The following is a 22177-nucleotide window of genomic DNA, read 5'->3' as shown; positions in this document are numbered from 1 at the left end:
CACCTCCCCACATCAATTACAAAGGAAGGAAATGCACTGTAGACTTGCCTCCAGGCAAATCTCCCAGCGGTTTCTTGAGTTCCTCTTCACAAATGAGTAGCTTGTGTCAAGTTGACCTCAAAGGAGCCAGGATGCCTAGGGAAGGGTTGGTTACAAAGTACTGGAAAGACAGCTGAAGAAATGAATAGAGCCAGCTAGGGCTCTCAAGTTTGAGTTGGACAACTTGCAGGAACCGGTTCTCCTTTAACTATGTGAGCTCTGAGGATCAGATTCAGGTCATCTGGTTGCAAACACACCTTTACCTGCTGAGCCTTCTCACCAGGCCCTGTTTAGAAGTCTTCAACATTTGTCTGCCCACTTTGTAACGGAGTTCTGCTGCTGCTGCTGGTCAACTGGGAAGTGTTTACATTGATTTATAAAATGCTTGAATGAATGTGTGGGACATCATAGTTAAAATTCTCATAATTCCTTGTACTTAGAATACAAAAGCCATCAATAATGGAAATCTAGATACACCATTAGTATAAATTCACACCAGATTCAGTAGTGCTCATTCAGTAGTGACCAGAGAGACTGGAACGTCAGCTCAGGACTATGGTCACCTGCTGCTCTTGCAGAACACCTGACTGCAATCCCAGGCACCCACAACTGTCCAGGGGATGGACCTACATACAGGTGAAACACTCATAGACATTAAAAAAATAAAACAGTACCCTGGAAAAAACCCTTCACCGTCTCAGAACTTATTTCCAAATAATTTTTTATTACTCTTTATTACAGCTTTGTTTGTGTATGGCTCACATGAATGTATAGAAAGTTTAACCTGAGGTATCTTCCTAATAGTTTACTCTCAGAACTTATTCCGGAAGAATTCAAGTTTTATTACTGTTTATTACAGCTTTGTGTATAGCTCACATGAATGTATACAAAGTTTAACCTGAGATGTCTTCCTAATAGTATCCATTTTAATTTTTTGAGACATAGTTTCTCACTGTGGTGGTGGTTTGAATAAAAATGTGACCCAGACTCATACTTGAATGCTCAGGGAGTGGCAATGGCCTTGTTGGAGGAAGTGTCATGGGGTTTCAATACCCAATGCAGGCCCAATTAGTTCTTCCAGCTGCCATAATGGCCAAAACCTGAGTTGTGAGCTAGTCCCAATTAAATGGTTTCCCTTCCAAGAGTTGCATGTGGTCATGGTGTGTCTGCAGGTTCTAACTAGCCAACAAGCTCTGGATAGCCACCTCCCCAGTGCTGAGTGTCCTGGGGACTGTTTTAGCAACTCAGTCTTCCCAACCCAACTTTTCTTGAGTACACTGTAGATGTCTTCAGGCGCACCAGAAGAGGGCATCAGATGCCAAACATGAGCCACCATGTGACTGCTGGGAGCTGAACTCAGAATCTCTGGGAGAGGAGTCAGTGCTCTAAATCTCTCCAGCCTCCCCCCCCAACAACCTAACTTTTTTTAACCTTGATACAATGTAGCTTATGTAGCTCCAGCTGTCCTCGGAACTATGTAAACCAGGCTGGCCAAACTGCAAAAGATCCACCTGCCTCTCATCCTGAGATAAAATGAGATCATCATCTTGACCAGCTGCCCAACTTCATCTTAATAAAAGAGCAAAGCCATCACTGTTCAAGGTTTATTTGGTGTTTTTGTTGGCATGACACTTGAGTGGTTGGTTCCATCATCCATATGCAGACCTTACATTTCACATAATATTGCAATGTACACTACACATATAATACATAAAATATTCTGTAGAACACTTATGCATAAGATATGCATAATGGACTTACACACTGGAGCCAGGTTATGACTAACTGGGAACTCGTTGGCCGAGGCATGTTTGGTGAGAGTGCGCAGGGCAGCAACGCAGCAAGCAGGCTCACAGGGTAATCGAAGCCTGCACACAGTTGGCAGTGTGTCTTAGAGACAGTGGGACTGTCACACTAACCAGGTTACCACTACACAAGTACCACTTGGCAGCAGGGTAGAGCTGTGGGAACTGAGGCTTTTTCCCCAGACCACCTCAACACAATTGTACTAAACACAGCTCAGATGAGAAGTGTGTGGTCTCCATAGAAACCCTGCTGCAGCCTGGACAGTGAAGTGCTAGGACACTGGGGAGACTTTAGAACTGCAGCTCCTTCTGGATTCCCCAGAGGGTATCTGCACTCTTCTTCAGGCGGGCCTCTTCCTCAGGAGTCAGTGTCACCTTCACGACATCCGAGATTCCATTTTGTCCCAGGATACACGGGACACTGAGGAAGACATCATCATTGATCCCATAGAGACCCTGGACACAGAATGACAGGCATTACATAGAGACCCTGGACACAGAATGACAGGCATTACATAGAGACCCTGGACACAGAATGACAGGCATTACATTTTGTCTGCACCTCCTAATATTCTTTGGGATTTAGACCTTTATAAGTATAAAGCTTTTTTTTTTTTTCCTCCCTTTTTTGAGATCTACCTGCCTCTGTCTGCCCTATGAGTTCTGGGATTCAAAGTGTGTTTTACCACTGCCTGGCTTATAAAAGCCTTTATAAAACAAGTTGAGTGTCAATGCTATTCTATTGCAGAGATGTCCAGGTATAATAATGGTTTGGCACATGCCTCTAATCCCAGCAGATGAGAGCTAGAGGCAGAAGAGAGTTCAGGGTTTAATAAGTTCAAGGCCCGGCCAGCAGGCAGTATTTAAGACCCTTGCCTCAAAAATACCAAAGCAAAGCAAATCACAAAACCCCAAACTCTAAGGTACATAATAAACCACACTTCCCTGTTTGTTAGATTGTGGTAACTGGGAGCAGGGTGTCCCACCTGACTCAGCCTAACTCCGCTAAGGTTCTTTGAGTCAGACATCTACAACACCAGTGTCCATATAATTCCACAGGTTACTATTGCGTTACAAAAGAACACGAACAGATGAATTTACTTCAGTTCAGCTAGTGATAAGGCCTCCATCAATCTGCTCTGAAGACTTTGTAAAGCCAAGAAACAAATCTCTCAAATACAAAATGTATCTCCAGACCCATTACCTTAATCATGGTGGAAATGGGATGCACCCGCCTAAGGTTCTTCATTATGCTCTCGGCCAAGTCTGCCACAGAGAGGCCAATGGCCCAGGACGTGTAACCTTTCAGCTTGATCACCTCATACGCACTGTGGGATAGGAAGGATGGTAAGAGGTTGAGGAAAGGGAGAGAGGAGGGAAGTAAAGGCTTTGCTGAACACTCTTTACAATATTATACATTCAGGACAAGTCTGACCCCCAGGGGACGAGAATCTTGTACATTGGTAGAGGAAGTATTACATTGTCAAGACAATTGAACCCTACACCAACAAGAAGACTGGTATTTCTCAGAAATGAAATACGGAGAGGCTGAAAATCAGTCCTGTCCCTAGTATGCATGAGACTCTGCTCCATCCCATGCACCTCAAAAATAATCTATGGTGACTTCAACAAAGTGACATGTTCCCTGTAAGTCTAGGGCACTGGAACATTTGGTCCCCCATTAATAGGCTGTTTGGGAGTGTTAGGAGGTATTGTCTTCTTGGGGCAAACGCCACTCTAGGGTGGGCTTTAGGTTTCAAAGGAAAGCCAATGAGTTAGCTCTCTGCTTCCTGTCTGTGGATGAGGTGAGCACTCAGCTGCTGCCAAATCTGCTTGCTTCTTGCTGCTCATACCTCTGCCCAAGAGTGAGACTGTAGTCTCTAACCCTTGGCAACCAGGAACCCAAAACAAAGCCTTCCATAAGCTCTTTTGGTCCTGATGTTTTATCACAGCAATAGAAAACCCCTAATACAACATCCGTGATGCTTACACATTACACAATTGAATCGTCATTTGAAACAGGGTGGGAAACAAAGTTCACTGACAGTATTTCTAATATTTACTTAAAAGTCTAGAATTTACTTAAGAATCAAAAGCCAGGCAATGGTGGCACTGGAGGCTGAGATTTTTTTTTTTTTTTTTTTATCTTTTTTTATTTTTGGTTTTTCGAGACAGGGTTTCTCTGTGTAGCCCTGGCTGTCCTGGAACTCATTCTGTAGACCAGGCTGGCCTCGAACTCAGAAATCCACCTGCCTCTGCCTCCCAAGTGCTGGGATTAAAGGTGTGCACCACCACCGCCCTGGAGGCTGGGATTCTAAGCCAGCCTAGTCTACAGGGTGAGTTCCAGGATAGCCACACAGAGAAACCCTTATCTCAAAAAACAAAAGCAAACTGAAGGAATCTGAACCAGACTTAAATTACATTAGCTAAATAAATAACTTGGCTATGCTTCTCTTCAACAGCCATACATGTAATTCTGTGGCAGATGTGTTTTCAGTTGTACCACTTTTGGCTCCCACCAAGGTATTAGCGTTACAAACTCCAAGAAGCCAGTGTCAGCATACCTTGTCTGCATTTCCTGCTGTTTTCATCTTAGCCTTTTGTTTATAGCATGAAGATTAACAAAGTTTAAGAAAAAAAATTGGAGGTTGGAGAGAGAGCTCAGTGGTTAGGAGCACCGACTGCTCTTCCAGGTCCTGAGTTCAATTCCCAGCAACCACATGGTGGCTCACTACCATCTGTAGTAATGGGATCTGATGCCCTTTTCTGGTGTGCATGAAGACAGCTACAGTGTACTCGAATCCATAAAATATTAAAAAGAAAAAAAAAGGGGGGGGAATGTAAACAAAAGCAATCAAATGAAAGTGCTGTTAAAATCTTAATCTTTTAGAGATCAGAGATACACCCCAACATTAGATGGAGCTCAGGGACTCTTACAGAAGAGTCGTTGCAAGAGTTGAGAAGGACTGAGGGATCCTAAGAGGACAGGGACTCCACAGGAAAATCAACAGAGTCAACTAACCAGGACCCTTGGGGGCTCCTAGAGACTGAACCACCAACCGAAAAGCAAACACTGTCTGGATCTAGCTCCCCTACCCTCCCACACAAATGTAGCAGATGAGCGGCTTGGCCTTCATGATGCTCCCCCAACAACTGGAGTAGGGGGTGTCCCTGAGCCTGTAGCCTGCCCATCTGTGGAACCCGACCCCCCTTGGTGGGAGATGTGTCTAGTCCTGAAGTGACATGATGGGAGGATGGGAGGGAGGAGGGTTAGAGAAAGGGGAGGCGGAGTGGGGAGGACTTGCCTGAGGGGTACTGGGAGGAGGGGAGGCTGATATGGGGTCTCCCATGCTGTCTATCAGGAAGTCTCACCTGTCCACCACCTGCTTGTGAACCTCCTTCCACTGCTCGTTGTCTGCATCAGTGCCCAGTTGTGGGTTCAGAGACTTCAGGGAGACGCCAGCAACGTTCACACCGCTCCACACAGGCACTGGAAGAAACGGGCAGCTTACAGTTTCCACCCAACAACAGCACAGAACAGTGGTTGTGTCCCACCTTTCTCCTCATCTGCAGAGGAAGGTTCCCTAGTTCTCAAAGATGCTATGTGTTGGGAGCCGACTCCTAGCAGAAAGCGGCTCTCTTCTTCGCAGCCATCTCGAGCCATATCCCCTGACAAGAGACTTGTTTTCAGCAGCCTACAGCAGCTGAGCACACTCTGATAAACATTGTTTGATAAACATTGTCTGATAAACATTGTTTATCCCACATATCTTGTTTTGTTGTTTAGTGCCCCCAGCTGCAAGGTGCACATGGTAAAGTGTCTTCAGCTGTGTGCCCCTGGTTATGCTTATAAATACCCAGGATTTCCGTTCAGGAAAGGAGACTAGAGACTTGACCACATCCTGTCTTATCTCTATTCTTTGCATCTCTTCCCCTTCCATCCCCACTCTCTCTTGCTAGACCCTGACCCGTAGACCGGAGTATCTGCTTGGGTGGGACATAATGGCCCCCAATCGAGGGGCAGTGCAGACCCCCAACAGGTATTGATTACCCAACCCCAGTACATAATACCAACTGTACATTCTAACCCACTTTCCTAATCTAAAAGCTGTAGGCTATGTACTTACTATTAGTGGTCACAGTTACAGGGGATTTCCTTGGCATAGGACCTCTAAGAACACTGTATATATAAACAAACGTCACCTTCAGTTGCTCCCTAACAGGGTTTTCTCCACACCTGATGTGGCTGATCCTGTCAGGGGCAGGCATGTCAAGTGTAAACTGCTGTGTGAAACGACTAAAGTTGTCCTAAGAACAGTGGTCAGCATGTCCAGGGCTGAGGGCAAGGCTCAGTAGACTGTGTGCTCAGCCCACATGAGGTTCCCGTGCTCTATAGCTGGCATGAGGAGAGTCTGGAAGGCACGACTGTGGCTCACGCCTGAGATCCCCATACCCGGAGGACAAAGGCTGGACTGGGGGCTGGAGAGACTGCTCACTGGTTAAGAGCAATGACTGCTCTTCCTGAGTTCAATTCCCAGCAACCACATGGTGACTCACAACCATCTGTAATGGGATCTGATTCCCTCTTCAGTGTACTCACATACTTCAGTGTACTCACATAAATAAATCTTTAAAAAAAAAAAAAAAAAGAAAGAAAAAATGCCTAGAGCCTTCTTTATGCTATGTTTTTGGTTTCTTTTTCTTTTCTTTCTTTTCTTTTCTTTCTTTTTTTTTTTTTTTTTTGGTTTTTCAAGACAGGGTTTCTCTGTGTAGCCCTGGATGTTTTTGGTTTCAAAAAGAGACTTACCACTGGAGTCGCCATGCTCTCCCAGGACCCACCCGTGACAGCTCAGCGGGTGAATTCCCAGCCTTTCTCCCATCAGGTAACGGAACCGAGCTGAATCCAGGTTGCAACCACTTCCAATAACTCGGCTTTTGGGAAAGCCACTGATTTTCCAAGCCACGTAGGTCAAGATATCCACTACGAAACACAAAACATTTGCATAATGGGTAACTCAAAACACATGATTTTGACCCTGTTGAACACGGATCAGTAGTTTGTTACAATTACTCATAAAGTTACTTCTTCAAGATCAAGAGTAAAATTTCCAAACTTTGCAACTACATTTAGAGGCATTTATGCTTTAAAATTATGTTTTATAAAAACACAATCCATAGAAAACGAATGAGTATGTACACACACAGGGTAGCTAACGCATAGTGCAACATCAGGGTGAATACCAGCTGTCGGCTCATACACTTTAAAAATCTCACCGGGATTTGAGACAACAAGCAGCTTGCAGTGTGGACTGTACTTCACAATGTTGGGAATGATGAACTTGAAGATGTTCACGTTCCGCTGGACCAGATTGAGCCTGCTCTCTCCCTCTTGCTGACGGGCTCCCGCTGTGATAATGACCAGCTTGGAGTTCGCAGTTACAGAATAGTCTAGAGAAAAGACCAGAAATGAAGGTCCCCTCAGGGAACTTTTCCTACCCAGCAAAGCTCACTACATAAACCTCCAGTGTAGACAGTTTTATTCTGGCCTCTTGTAGAGGGTTCACCGAGCCCTGTGCCATTCCGACCTTCCCTTTGGTGTATAGTTTTAACTACAGTCTCTGATGGAGGAAGAAGTAGAGAATGCATTTCTCATACATTATCAACAGGAAGGAATCTAGTGCATTTTGATCCTCCTATCAGCTCCTCATATGGCAATAATTTTCTACCCTAACATAGTACATACATGTGCCACCACACCGTGCATTCTATCGATCCGTCTTCATTAGCCATTCAATTGTTGCCAAGAGCCCAGTAATCTTCCCTAATTCCCCTTTACCCTCTGGTGACATGGGACAGCTGATCCAGAGAATTGCCTAGCAGGTAGGATGTCAAAGACTTTCATTCAACCCTGGGTTCCATACTAGTGCCAGTGAAGTGTAAAAAGTCAAGCCAAGAACATCTGTTGGGCAGGCCCTGAGGGCAAGTCCTCAACTGTTTTGTATATGATACACATCAGCAAGGTTGGGGCTGTCATGCTGTGGCTAGAGCTCATGCCTGGTGGATACAAAGCCCCAGGCTCCATCCTAGTAATACACACTCAAAACAAATAATGTAGATTTGGAGCTTACTCTTGTCCTAATTCAGAGAATTTCCATGTATGTGTCAATTAGGCTTCCACTGAAAAATCCTCTGCTACTATCAAAGCTTTGATAAGGTGTTGAGAACCAGTATAGAAGCAGCCAAGGCCCTTTGTCTTGAAAGAACTATATATAGAGATTGGGTTTCAGGCCAGAGGAGAAACTTAAGTCTGACAGCAAGAGAACCTAGCCACAACCAACCTTTGCTGGAGACAATTTTTGGTGTTCTAAGAAAAAGGCTGCCATGCTGGAGGTCCATCATCTCTCCCTTTAGCTTGTCTTCTATGACATCAACAAGGGCAAGCTCATCTGCCAAGTCCTGAAAGACAAATGGGAAAATAATTTTGATTCTTCTCAGGACATGCCATGTTCTGTATTCCAGGCATAGGAGGGTGGTGCTATTTTAGTCTCCATTGGGATACATTCAAAACCATTGCTTCCCCAAAGGCCCTGTGTAGCCTCTCCTGCAAGCCCTGCACTGGAGTGGTTTCTGTGTGGGGATGTCATTCACTAACTAGGCAATGTTGGCCAGTAACAAGGCTTGAAACTAGGCCTAGGCACAAAGCTCAGGGTAGACTGTTGCTTGGCATAATGAGACCTTATGGGGGGGGGGGGGGAGAAGGACTCAAAGAAGCAACACTCCAAGCCAGGAATATCAATGCATGCCCTTAATGGCAGTACTAAGTAAGGTGGCAGGAAAAAAAAAAAAGAAAGAAAGAAAAAGAAAAAACTACCACCACCATCTACTTAAAGACAGGAGATCCTGTCTTTAAAAAAATGCTGCCTCAATTTTTTACATAAGCCAGGTTTTAGTTAATACCTGTAGAATAATAATATTCTGCAAAGCTAGGTGTGACATTGCAGACATATAAACCAACACCCAGGAAGATTGTTCCAAGTTTAAGGCTAGTTTGAGCTACATTTGAACCAAGAATATTTACTTACCCTGTTTCAAAGTGTTTTCTTTTCTTTCTTTCTTTTTTTTTATCTTTCAAGACAGGGTTTCCTCTGTGTATCTGCCTGTCCTGGAAGTCACTCTGTAGACCAGACTGGTCTCGAACTCAGGAACCAGCCTGCCTCTGCCTCCCAAGTGCTGGGATTAAAGGCATGCACCACCACTGCCCGGCTCAAAGTGTTTTCTAATTCAATGATAAAGTTATGACTAATTTTTACCCCTACTGATTGGTAAGAAAACTAGGTCAGAGATAGCTTGGGTGAAAGCAGTTTCTACAATCTGCTAAGTTGAATTTGATTTCCAGAACCCATAAGTTGGGAGAGAACCAAAAATTACCCTCTGACATGGGTGTGCTCACACACTCACATATAAATTCCAATTTAAAAAATCACTTTAGATTTGGGCATACAGGTCAATGGTTACCTAGCACCTTGGAGACCCTAGGTTTATGTAACTGAAAAAGTATAATAAAAGGTATATAAAAATGTCTAATAAAAGGACTACTCATTGGTAAGGCATGCTAGCTAACTAACACACTGCAGTGCATTTTAAACCAGCCTCAGTCTGATAACATTTGATACTGTTACTTTGGATAATCCCTTTCTAGTGTATCACTATGTTGCAAAATGTTTCAAATGCCTCTCTGAATGAATGTGTGCAAACCTTAATAGTTTTAAATACAATGTGACAATATAGGGATGTCCCCCCACCCCCATTTATAGGCTTGGAACATAAAGGATCCCCAACTTACCTTCATTAAGATACTGATGGCACAAGCCATGCCAACAGCACCAACCCCAACAACTGTAATCTTGTTCTGGGGGGCCTGTTCTTCCTTAAGAAGATTCACAATCAGCTGGTCCTTGAGGGTTGTCATCTTGGACTTTGAATCTTTTGAGTCTTTTGGGACCTAAGGGGAAAACATTGTGTCATTGTAGCCTGTTCAAGGTGTACTCACAAAGTCTTTGTCTTTTAAAAAAGCGCTGACTTTGCTACCTTTGGACTACTTTCCATTAAGTGACAATGTGACAAAAAACAGAAGTGGAAAACCAAGAATAGCCACAGAATGTAAAGCTCAACGCTAGGGTGTGGTCTGAACGTAAAGGTCCTCACCTTAAAATGGAAAAATAATACTGAGGTCTCCGTGTATGTGTAGCCGCCTGAGGAATTACTCATCTTGATGAATCCAAAAGGGGATGGTCTCCCCCTCTTACACTGTTAGAGAACTGCCCTCCCGCTCTTCTCCCATCACCCAGAGTCCTACAGCAAGTAGGGCACTAAGTTGCTCCAGGAAGTACCAAAAATCAAGAACAGAGGGCGCCAATAACGGCCACAAGGTGGGACCCTAAGGCATACCAACGTGCTTAAGCCTGCGCACGCGCAAGCTTGCTTCCTAACCCCCACCCCCACCCCCCGCAAGAACCCAAGTTGTATGACCAGCCCAGATCTGTATGACTGGCAGGCAGGGGAAGCCGGTGCGCGTGCGCATTTTCAGAACAAGGTGTTATACATAGATCTAGTGGCTGCTGCCCATAAATGAGACCTCTGGCAGGCAGTTCGAGGTCTGAGTTCGGCCCTTTCTAGAGCTCAAAGCACAAGCACGGTGAAGTGAGGCTGGCAGCCACCTTAGCCTGGCGCCAGGTTGAGACCTCAAATGTCACTACCAGGAACCAGGGCCTTCACCTATCGGGGCGGGGCCTCGTTGCTCAGGATGTGGCCGCGAAGGGAAATTTCTTCAGTTCCAAAATGGGGATACAGTTGCGGAGGGCCTGAGGCCTGGAGCCTGTCCCCTAGAACCACGAGGGCCACCTTTCCCAGCAAGCATCATGTCTATTTTTGAAATCGTTCCAAAGTGCAAAAGGACTCGGCAAGATCTCTGGGCAAGCAGCCTAGGGCCATGAAGCAGGAATCCGGTCTCCTTAGAGCCGCTGCTATTTCCAGACAGCCTTGCGAGGTTTCTGCAGGCTGGGGGCAGGGCGGGGGGCTCCTCCCGCAGAGAATCTGCCTCGCCCAAACCACATTCCCGTGCTCTATTAAGACAGGGTGCGTCTACTCCTCATCTACGACCCGATGGGTGTCTCAGGCCTCTCAGCTACAGGTTTCCTCCTTCCGTCTAGGGTGCAAAGGAAAGACTGCGACTCTTCCCGCTTCCTCTCCGCACGCAGCGAGCTTAACACGATTCCCAGACACACCAGAATCCTCTTAACAAACTGCATTTAGGGCAAGGGCTCCCTATAATCTGCAGGAAACAAGCGCTCCACCGAGCCTACGCAAAGGAAAATGCAAACCGCTCGGCTGCTCCGAAGTACCCGCCCCGGACGTGCTGAGCCCCATGGGCTCCAGTTACCGGACCTCAAGTTTCGCACGGCTCTCTCGCCCCTATTCGGTGGCTCCCAACCTTCAGGCCAGCCACCCCCTAGTCCTTCTCACACCCGTCTCGCCGCCCCAGGCTGGGTGGGGCCGCCTGCTCCGTTCCCCAGAGCACAGTAGCTCACGCGCGCCCAGATCTGAACACCCTGCACCTCCACCCGGAGTAGGGACCCCCTGTACGGGCAGCGTGGGGCCCAACCGTACCGCAAGTGCACGATGGGGGGCGATGGGCGAGCAGCAGCTGCGTGGCCTGGGCTCGGCGACAGTGGCTCCAGCACGGAGAGCTGCACGCGGGCGGGGCCTTAAATGGAAGCTCCGAGCTGACGTCAGAGTGGGAGCCCAGCGGACGTGCTGGAACCCACGTGTAGGCTGGGCCCGGGGCGGGCGTCCAGCCGGGCTGGGCCCCGCCAAGACCAGGGCGGCGCGCGCAGCACGATGGCCCTGCAAGAGTGGCTCCACGTGTGCCGCGACACCTCTCAGAACGGCCAACCCGACATGCCCCTCAGCCTTAGAAACAGGAGCTCGAAATGCATCGATCCTCCGCTTCCCTCTCCGTAAAACTTGTGAGACGCAGAAAAAACCCTGGTCACTTTCTTCATTGCTGTTCCCAGCGCCGGGGACAACTTCTGGCAAGCAACAGGCCTTCAGTAAATATTGCGTGAAAGCACATGCCAGCACCGTGTCGGTCTGTCCGCCATAGCAGTCTATCAGATGGGCCTTTCACCTGCCGCTTCACTTCCATCTCCCAAAACCATGATGGGCCTCAGCTTCTGAGGGCTTGCGAGTGACTCGGCCACTTTACAGCCATGTCTGCCCTCTCCCGTGCCATCCCGCAGGCATTTGTGTTTGGCCTAACCAAAGAGTATCAGGGCCCTGGTTTGTTTTCACAATTACTCACTGCCTTTAAACTTCTTTCTGTAGTCCTCATTACTCTGTAAGCCAGTTCCTATTCCTCTTCCAGCTTCTGCTAAATCATATGTGAATCTTAAGGTACTCCACCACTGATAGGATATGAAATAGTTTTAACTGCTTTGATTCCCTTAGTGATGGGAAGAACTGTGACTTTCAACCCTGCTCACCCATCTCCCTGGAAGGGATGCTCCGTTTACTGCAGATTAAAGTCAATTACAGTCTTGAACAAGATTTGGAGGGTTTCCGGTTGCAGGGTGCTGGAAGTGTAGGGGTCATGTGAGCGCGATGAAGCTCACAACCCCCTACTTTTCGCTCTGTATCCATTGTGATAGCTTTTATAAATAAACAGAGTAGGCTAGGATTGTGGCAGGGCAGGGGCACTTGTCTTGCAAACGCAAAGGCCTGAATCCCATCCTCAGCAGAGCGCAAATAAAATAAATTAAAAATTAAAAAACTCACAACAGTTGGACCTGGAGAAATGGCTCCGCCATTAAGACCACAAAAGCTTGTAATTCCAGATCCAAGGATTCCAATACCCTCTTTTGACCTTCACAGAGTCTCCCTTCCCTATAGATAGTTAAAATTAATTTTTTAAAATCCAGAACAAGAGAAATGAAATTTGACTTTTTAAAGAAAAAAGTGAAGGTGCATCTATGAGTTCTCAGAGACACCAGAGCAAGTAGTCAAACAGGAGGAAGGGGAGAGCCTTGGGGATACCATAGTTTATAGTGGTGAGGGGGAAGCACAGAGTCTAGTAACTACTTGTGCTTATGGTCTCAAGTTGGGGGCAGTCCTGTGGGACTGAACTACTAACCTGTGGAATACAATGCTCTAGGCAGAATGTAAACTGGTTTATAAGATGCCAGACCAGGTTCATCTGCTAGGACATTGCTATGTGTGGAAAATACATGTGCAGAAACCGCATGTGCACACACACACGCTCCTCTGACCCCAGGGTTCTGGAAAGGGATAGTGTTTCTTCCCTTCCCTTATGCCTATCCATATACCCACAGAGTGGAAACTCCCTCTTCTCACCACCCTACACTGTGGCCTGTGCACCCTTCAGGGACCCTCTCCCCTTGCAGGTAAGGAGCAGGACTCTGGACCCCTTGCAGAACACAGATAGACCTACTTCCTCTCAGCACTGTGAGGTAGCATCTCAAAGACCCATACTTGTACTTTTTGGGTGCAAAGGGAAAATTCACCCCAGTTCCAGGGAAATGGGACATCTGTGCAGCTCACTACAACCAGTTTGGATGCCAACCATACTGCTGGATGCCCAGAGACCACAAACACAGCTGGAGGGGGTGAGGGTGAGGCACAGGGTGTCCTGGGGCAGCTTTCAACAATGCCTCAGGTCTCTAGGCCTATGGAACAATGTTCTTATTCAGTGAAGGATGGGACATGCCAACTTGTTAAATGTGTCCCAGCTGGGAGAAGAGGACTGGCAGGAAGCCAAGAGTGGGGTGGGGTTGAGAGACAGGTAAGACTCTCAGGAAAGGCCTGTGAAGATATCTCAGGCAGGTTCCATTCCACTAGATCAGGACATTTGGTGATAGCCACTCCAAGCACAGCCTCCCTCCTCCAGGCACATCGGCCACATTGAGTCCAGGATGAGTAAGACAAATGCCACTTGTAGAGATTAACGGTAGGCGTCTTCTGGGCTTGTCTTCATCCTGACAAGATCCTTCCCATTTTCCAGATGGGAAACCAGGACTCATAACGAATACTGGCTTTGCCAAAACCATGCAATTTCTAAATGATTTCAGGCAGGACTTTAAACCTGGCACTGACTGGCTCAAAGCCTGTTTTTCTCTCTTCAAGGTCCTATGCTCACAAAACATAGGGCAAGAAACTACCCAGAGATTTCAAGGCAGTTTTAGGTGCAGGAGGCACATAGTATGCAGTGGGTGTCTCTGATGTCTGCCTGCTTCAACTGTGATGGCATCCTTTTCTGCCCTCACCCTGGATGGACACCATCTTGGTTCTGATTTTCATGTCCGGGCAGGACCCCTGCCACCTGGTTTCTGGAGTCTCCAGCTTTAAGGTAGCAGATGGTGGGAATTCTCACCCTCCACGGTCACGTAAGCCAAGTTCTCGGAATGAATCTATGCCCATCTGCCATTGCTTCTGCTCACCCAGAGAACTTCCATGCCATGCCACACATTGTGTAGAATCTACACAATGACTCAAGAAACCTGTCAAAGAGCAGAGCACATTCCTGAGCCCTGCCAAGTGGTATCTGGGTACAGTCTCTTTCAAGAGAACATCTACAAAGTCTTTTGACTCTGGGACAGTCTAGGTTCAAAGAATGTTGGGTACCCAGCATGTACCATAAGATGTTTCCTAGATAGACCTAGCCAAAAAGATAGTGCCATCCAAAACAGTTCTGTGTCATTCTTCCATTTGGTGTTTGTTAAATGAGAGCATTCAGTGGCTTCCTCCAGGATAAAAGTCAAATCCTTGGCCTGCACATCAGACCCCCCATAGAACAGCACCCAGAGCCCTCCATTTCTGACCTTATCTCCTGTTTTCCTTTGTGCCTCCTGTATACCAGAGTCAAGGCTACTCCCCACACTCCTCAAATGTATCATGCACTGTCCCACTTCCAGTCTTCCACTCAGGCCAAGCTCCTTCTACCTGAATACCCTCCTCTCCCTTGCCGCCAGTCCTGACATCCTGAGCCTGCATAGTCATAGTCACAGATTGAGTGCCGGGGATTCAGAAATGAGCAAGACAGTCAGCTGTGGCGCATACTCCTAGTTCCACCTTCTCATGAGGTAGAGAAGCTGGAAAGATAGCTTAGGCTCATGAGTTTGGGACCAATCTCTCTCTCTCTCTCTCTCTCTCTCTCTCTCTCAGAGAGAGAGAGAGAGAGGAGAGAGGGAGAAGGAGAGAGAGAGAGGGAGAGGGAGACAGAGAGAGACAGAGAGAGACAGAGAGAGAGAGAAATTTGTAAGTCTTTAAAGACCAACATAGAGGGAACTGAGAACATCCTCCTCCATAGTTAAAATGCAAGCAAGAAACCACTCTCGGTGATTCACGCACCAGTGATCCCAGCACTTGGGTTGTAGAAGCAGGAAGATCAGAAGTTCAAGGCTAGCCTTGGATACACAGTGAGTTCAAGGCTGACCTGGGTTGTAAGAGACTTAGTCTATAAAACAAGTTCTAACAAAGCCAAACAAAGCAAAAATAAAATAGTGTCCCACTGCCACAAAGAAGATAAGAATGGTTCTCCACTCAGGGGCGAGAGCAATGGCTAAAGTCACAGTTGGCATTTAGTCTAGGCTCCGCCCCACAGTTACCTGACAACACCCAGGTGTGCCTGACTCACTATAAGAGGGGCTGCTTGCCCCCTCCTTTCTCTCTTGCTCTGTTGCTCCTTACCCTTTCTCTCCCCATTTCCCTACCCCCTCTCTCCAGGTGTTCATGGCCAGCTTCTACTCCTCTTCTCCCACCCACCCCCCAGCCTTTCTCTGTCTCTACTACCCTCTGAACTCCCCTCCCCATGCTCTATACTATACCGTCGTGTGGCTGGTCCCTCAGCGGGAAGGGATGCCTCAGCATGGGCTCGCAGAGACACCCCTTCCCCCACACCTTACTGCACCTCCAAACATAACTCTGGCCCCTCCTATCTTTTTATAAAACACAACAGTCACCTGAGCAAAGAAACCAGAAAAGGCTTTCCAGAAGAGGCAACATCAGGACTGGGGTGAGAAAAAGATTTCCGCTGGTGGGTTAGGCATTGAGAAAGCAGAGCAATGGGGATGAGGCAATGCAGAGACCACAAGATGCCAGGTGTGTCTGTCGGGACATCCTTAGCCGACAACGCCAGGCTAAGACAGTTAGGCGTGTTTTCTTTTATTCGGGCTTTGGTGGCCAGAAGTCACTGAAGTTTCTAAAGAATGGGCAAGATGGGGTGAAAACAAGATGATCAAAAGGCCGTGGGGAAGGGGGCACCTTGTCTGGTGACCATACACAGCACACGCAAGGACACTTGAGCACTGACCTCTATAGCCAGAGTCATAGTCAGAGACATACGTTTCCCTGACACAACCCTCCACACCCCGAAACCCCTCTGAACACTCACTGGCAGCCTGCCTGTTTTCACCTTCTCCATGACTGCAAGGTTGATGACTTCCCTGAGTTGCAGGGCCCGAGATGCAGAGAATCTCATCTGTCTCCGTCCTTGACCTGCTAGGGAGTGCTGGGTACGAGCCAAAGTAGAGGTTCCTCTCTCTCTCTCTCTCTCTCTCTCTCTCTCTCTCTCTCTCTCTCTCTCTCAAGTGCTTTGTGTCACACACCCCCTCCCCCAGTCTTCAGCCTAACCACCCCCCAGTTGATGGGTGTGAAGTGTGAAGACTCCACCCCCCTTCTCCAGCTTTCCTGGTGCCACCTCCTGGGGTCTGGATGGCACACCTCCTAGGTTCCCCGGTGACTTCTTCCCCTCCCCTCTGCTCTTCCAGGCCAGTGATAAATGGCGCCTCTGTTTTCTTTTGGGGACCTGGCCTTTTCATTACCCTTCTCTGAGAGACTCCATCTCCAACTCTGTTCCCTCCCAAGCACTTACTCCTGGGGAAAAGCTGAGGTTCATGCTCTCACTCTTCCTGGGATGTCCTGGTTAGCAGGTCCCAGAATTACACTGTCACAAGGATGCAAGTGCCTTTCAGACTGAGGTTAGTGCTGCAGAGGGAGTCCCAAGTCCTGCCAGTCGCCAATGTGGGTTTCCATAACCAAAGATGTCCCTTGGCTAACCACAGCAGGGGAGGGTCGTGGACAGCTGTGACAGTCTTTCCTTCTGTTGCTTTGGGTGACAGGAATAGTGACAGGCATGCTTAACAAAGATGAGTGTGCAGCTTGCTGAAGAGGGGACACGGGTGGGTGGGTGTGTGAGTCGGGAGCCCTGTCTTGTTGAGCAGGCAGGGTGAAGCACATGAATAATCCCAGCACTTTGTGGGTGGAGGCAGGAGGATCAGGAGTTCAAAGGCAATGTGAGCTCTGTAGTGAACCTTGAGGCTAGCTGGACTAGTGGGGTGCAGTGGGGAGATTTCTTGATAAGACCTTAACATTCTTTGATCTCTGAACAGATTGTTTTAAACTTCTCCTACAAAATGGAGAATTCTATTCTAAGTCTTGGCTCAAAGAAACAATGGTAAATTATTGAGAAATAACAGGGGATCCAATCCAATTAAAAGCATGAATACAGCCCTAGAAGTCTATTTGTCATTTCCTGGGGTTGCCATGGAAAGGGACAAGGACTGAGCTATGAGGCTGCCGGCTGCTTTCCTTTAAACTGTTTACACAACACTTATGTGGTCAAATGTCAGAAAGCAGGTTCTAGCTGGCCATGAAGCTAGGCTAGGCTAGGCTAGGATGTGGCCCTGCTTCTTGAGCATGCTCAGAAGTCTCCTGCCCTGGAAGGCAATTTAGTCTTTTTGTAGGGGTCCTAGGGGCCCTGGTTCTGCTTCTCAGCCTAGAGTTTTGCTAAGAGGGGTTAAACAGAAACCCCAGGTGCCTGCAGCAGAGACCTCAGGCTGTGGAGAAGGCTCTGCTTGTAAAACCACGTTCCATTCACTGGGTCCTTTGTGTATGGCTCCTGATGGTTTTCCCATGCATTCATATGTATATATGTATTATGTATGTATGTATGTATGTATGTATGTATGTACTGAAACAGGGTCTTATTTATCCCAGGCTAGCCTTGAACTCACTTATGTAACCACGAATGACCTTGAGCTTCTGCTTCTATTGCCTCCACATCCCGAGTCTTGTGACTACAGGTGTGCACCATCAGGCCTCCTGTATGTAGAACTATCAGTGAAACACAGAGCTTGCATGATGGAGGCATCCTATCAGCTGCGTCACCATAGCGACCCCCATTCTCTGTCAAATCATTCTTACCCTAGTCCAGAAACCAGAATAGGAATTTGAACATTCATTGATGTGACCAAAACACAAACTATTTAACAGCTTTAGATCACACAAATGGGAAACACCACATGCCTTTCAAACTTCTATACTCTTTCCTTGGGCAACACTGCTGCCTGGACTTCCCTGCTGAGCTTCCTGGGAGGACAGCAGGGAAGTAGTCGCCCTTTGCTCTCTAAATATCCAAGGGCAAAGGTAGCCAACCGGTCCTGCCCAGCAGAATTACCCAGGACTGTGGCAGGAAGGTCCAGGCAGCTCACTAGGCCACAAGGGTACTTTGAGGTCATTTAGTCAGCTGCCCTTTCCTGGCACCTCCTAAATTTTGTATGACCCACGTGTGGTGTGTGTGTGCAGGGACAAGCCCTGCCTGTTGTGCAAATGCTTGCAGCTATGTCCAAGCACATCTGAAGGCTCCTGATCCCCCAGCTGTGGTTACGTAAGAGACAGATGCTTCAGAGCCCTTCATAGCTTGGACCTGTCTAGACTCATCAAATCAGAGGGCCATGTGGCTCTGCCTCACTTGGTCCATAGGAGAGGACATTACTCATTCAGGGGAACCCAGAGAGAGGAAGAGAAGTGTTCTTGTCAGTCAGAGATCATAGTCTCAGACCCAGTCTTAAGTTTTCTCTGATGAATCTGCAAGCCTGGACTTCTCCCTGGTCTCAGGGTGTGGCTCTGCTGCCAGTCTCTGGCTTCTGGGTTTTTCCACTGTCCCAGGCCTCCAGCAGCTGCCCTTGCTTGGGGGTAGGAGTAGCAATTGGGCATTAAGGATTTGCTCTGCCAGGAGACCACACCCCAGCTATTAAGGCTACTGGCCTAGAGGCTATCTCCCCAGGTCCCTTAGCCCCAAGCTGAGCTGGCTCTCCAGCACCCAAGTCCCTCCTCCCCGCTTCTTAAAGAGGCTGCTTGTCAACTGCAGATGGGCCCAAGCTCTGCCAGCATCTCCATGACAACTAGGGCTCAGGGCTTCTGGCTTCCTGCCTGGATCAAGTGCTTGCACACTCACAGGGCTTCCTTGTCGACCCCAAGATTGGCTGTGGCCACGGTCCCCAGGCTCACACACCCTACCATCACATGTGCCAGCATTTAAGGCAGCTTCTCAACAGGTTGCCCTGAAGACCTCAGACCCAGCAGGAGCTGTTTGAGGAAGATCTGAAATGAGGAAGGTTAGAAACTGTCTTTTTTGGAGGTGACCTAACTGATTTCTTTTGGTAGGCTCCGGTGTTTAAACTTTTTCAGGGCAGTGGGTGAAAGTTAAAACTCCACTCTGTTAGCTGGCTTTAGACTTTGTTCCCTGGATGTGGAAATGGGGATGACAGGAGATGGGCTGCAATTCTTAGGCTGCCATCCATCCAGAATTTTTCCACCTTCCCACCTCATTCCATCAAATGGTCCCGGGGTTTTAGAGGGACCCGCTGAGGCTCTCAGTGGGTCAGCTAATCAGGGTGGAATGAAAGACTAGGAAGAAAGTGATCAGCAGGGAGGGGAAGAAGAGGGATAGAGGGGGGATGGGAAAGGGAGAAACAGAGGGATAGAGGGGGGAGGGGAAAGAGAGGAAGCAGAGAGGGATAGAAGGGGGAGGGGAGAGACAGAAACAGAGAGGGATAGAGGGGGAGGGGAGAGAGAAGGGAGGGAAAGAAGGAGAAAGAGAGAGAGACAGACAGAGAGAGAGAGAGAGAGAGAAAGAGAGAAGGCCAAGCCAACCTGCACCCTGGTTGGCAAGTCGACTTCCAAGGGGTGGGGGTAAGATGAGGAGAAGGAAGTCGAATAGGAACAAAGTGCTGGGCTCCTTTTGGCACCTGTGCCTGCCTCCTGGGCGTCTAGCCATGGAGAAGGCAGAAAACAGGTCTGAGTTTCTTCCGCCCAGTCAGTGTGGATCCAGCAATTCACAGCTCCCCTGCTTCCTTCCTGGATCTGCCTTCTTTTCCTCTTCAACTTCATTCCCTGTCCCTCTTTTCCCTGTTGCGTCTTTGTTTGACTGGCTCTTTGGGTGTCTGGGAAGCAGACATCAGGATTAGAGACTCTAGAGAATCTCGGGGAGGAGGATTTGGGTCTCTACAGGCTGTTAATTGACATACTAATGGACTGGGGACACCTCAGAGGAGCTGGGCCCTCCAGAAAATGGGGGTTCTCCACTCTTTAGAGTAAAGCACGGATTTGAGTGTTGTTCTGAATTATTATTATTTGTTTGTTTTGAATTATTTTTATTTTATTTATTTATACTTTTTCTTTGAACTTCGTATCCTCCTGCCTCCACCTCCCAATGTTAGATTCTCCAGTGTTAAAATCTAGCCATTGCTTTGCCTTAGTCTTCCTGGTCTCCTGGTGGCCTAAGGTATTGACAGACACCTACTGGGGCACTGGAGATGGGATTTCTCACCTGGAAAGTGAGCTGACATCAAAGGGTATTGATGGTAAGATGCAAGCCCACACTCATGTTCCTTGCTTCAAGCCTCTCCCAATGGACTGGACAGGTGTCACAAAGCCCGTCTACCCATGCTGTGAACTTCCTGGCTCTCAGGAGGAACTAGAGGAGCCTCTCCTGTCTTCACAGGATCTCTGATTCCCCTCAGAGACTCTGAGATAATGTCTGTCTCTGGTGCTGGGGCTTAAACACTCCTCAGAGGCCCTGCTGTGCTGTTGACCATCTGTCTGTCTATAGCATTAATAAATCTTGTAATAAACTCCTTAGTCTCTAGTAATCCATCTCAGGAGACTCATGCTAGGATGACAGGCATAACCATCACCACAAATAGCTTGAAGATTTTTTTTTGTTTGTTTGTTTTTGTTTTTTGTTTTTTGTTTTTTAGGTTTTCAAGGCAGGGTTTCTCTGTGTAGTCCTGGCTGTCCCAAGTGCTGGGATTAAAGGTGTGTGCTGCTTGGGCTGGAGGGATGGCTCAGTGGTTAAGAACACCCTCTGCTTTTCCACAGGTCCTGAGTTCAATTCCCAGCAACCACATGGTGGTTCACAACCATCTGTAATGAGATCTGATGCCCTCTTCTGGTGTGTCTGAAGACAGCGACAGTGTACTCACATACATAAAATAAATAACTCTTAAAAAAAAAAAAAGGGTGGTGGTGGCACACACCTTTAATCTTTAATCCCAGCACTTGGGAGGCAGAGGCAGGCAGATCTCTGAGTTCGAGGCCAGCCTGGTCTACAGAGTGAGTTCCAGGACAGCCAGGGCTATACAGAGAAACCCTGTCTCGAAAAAAACAAAAAAACAAAAAAAAAACCAAAACAAAACAAACAAAAAAAAGGTGTGTGCCACCAACGCCGGCTGATTTTTGATTGTTCTTATTCTGTTGCTGATGAAAAAAACACAGCTCTCATCTTAAAGGGAACAAGAGGGAAATTATTCTGGAGCCATCTGAGTGGCCCTGGCCTGGGATCACAGATACGGGTTACCCCAACATGAAAGCAAGCACTCTTACAGAACAAATAAAATCATAAATCAAAGCAAGTTGGAAATTCTTTGGTGGGTACTCCAGAGAGGCAGGCACCGCATGATGTGGGTGGAGTGGGCTGTCTAGGCCTGAAACGCTGTTTGGTGGAAGCTATCTGTTAGCCATTAGATTTTCATCTGGCACAGAGGTGGGCTGGAAATGGCTAGAAGTAGCCCAAGATAAGGCAACTAACTTCTGGACCAGCAGCATACCGCCCTCTCTACAGCACTATAGTTCTGTCAGTCTCTGCAGACACTTCCAGAGATCGCTGCTTCCTTCCAGAGATTCACATACCAGGAGAACAAACTTCATGGGCCTGGTCCATGTAAGGACTTGAGAGAGAACAAGGCCAGAAAGACAGCTGAGTGGCTGACTCTAGCTGTAGTGACTCTATGGCCTGAGTTTGATCCCCACATTGGATCCCACAAAGTGGCTAGAGAGCCAGCTCCCAAGAGCACTGGCTGTTCTTTCTGAGGACCCAGGTTCGATTCCCAGCACCCACATAGTGGCTCACAACTGTCTGTAACTCCAGTACCAAGGGATCAAATGCCCTTTGTTTTTTTTCTGATCCCTGTGGGCACTGC

General features: G+C 47.7%; 1 protein-coding gene across 1 annotated transcript; it reads right to left on the bottom strand.

Annotated features, from left to right (window-relative positions):
* Positions 1 to 1629: 1629 nt before the first annotated feature.
* Positions 1630 to 11668, bottom strand: Ldha (lactate dehydrogenase A). Its single transcript, XM_034501852.2, has 8 exons — positions 11511 to 11668; positions 9688 to 9846; positions 8183 to 8300; positions 7119 to 7292; positions 6652 to 6825; positions 5217 to 5334; positions 3049 to 3172; positions 1630 to 2300 (listed from the first exon to the last, which is right to left on the bottom strand). The coding sequence occupies exons 2-8, from the start codon at positions 9811 to 9813 to the stop codon at positions 2136 to 2138; spliced, it is 999 nt and encodes a 332-aa protein (XP_034357743.1). The 5' UTR covers positions 9814 to 9846; positions 11511 to 11668; the 3' UTR covers positions 1630 to 2135.
* Between the last annotated feature and the right edge of the window lie 10509 nt (positions 11669 to 22177).

Source organism: Arvicanthis niloticus, chromosome 1 (genome assembly GCF_011762505.2).
Source record: "Arvicanthis niloticus isolate mArvNil1 chromosome 1, mArvNil1.pat.X, whole genome shotgun sequence".
In the NCBI taxonomy this organism is placed as follows: Eukaryota; Metazoa; Chordata; class Mammalia; order Rodentia; family Muridae; genus Arvicanthis; species Arvicanthis niloticus.
Note: the sequence above shows the minus strand (reverse complement) of the source record. Positions and strands in the feature narration are given on the sequence as shown.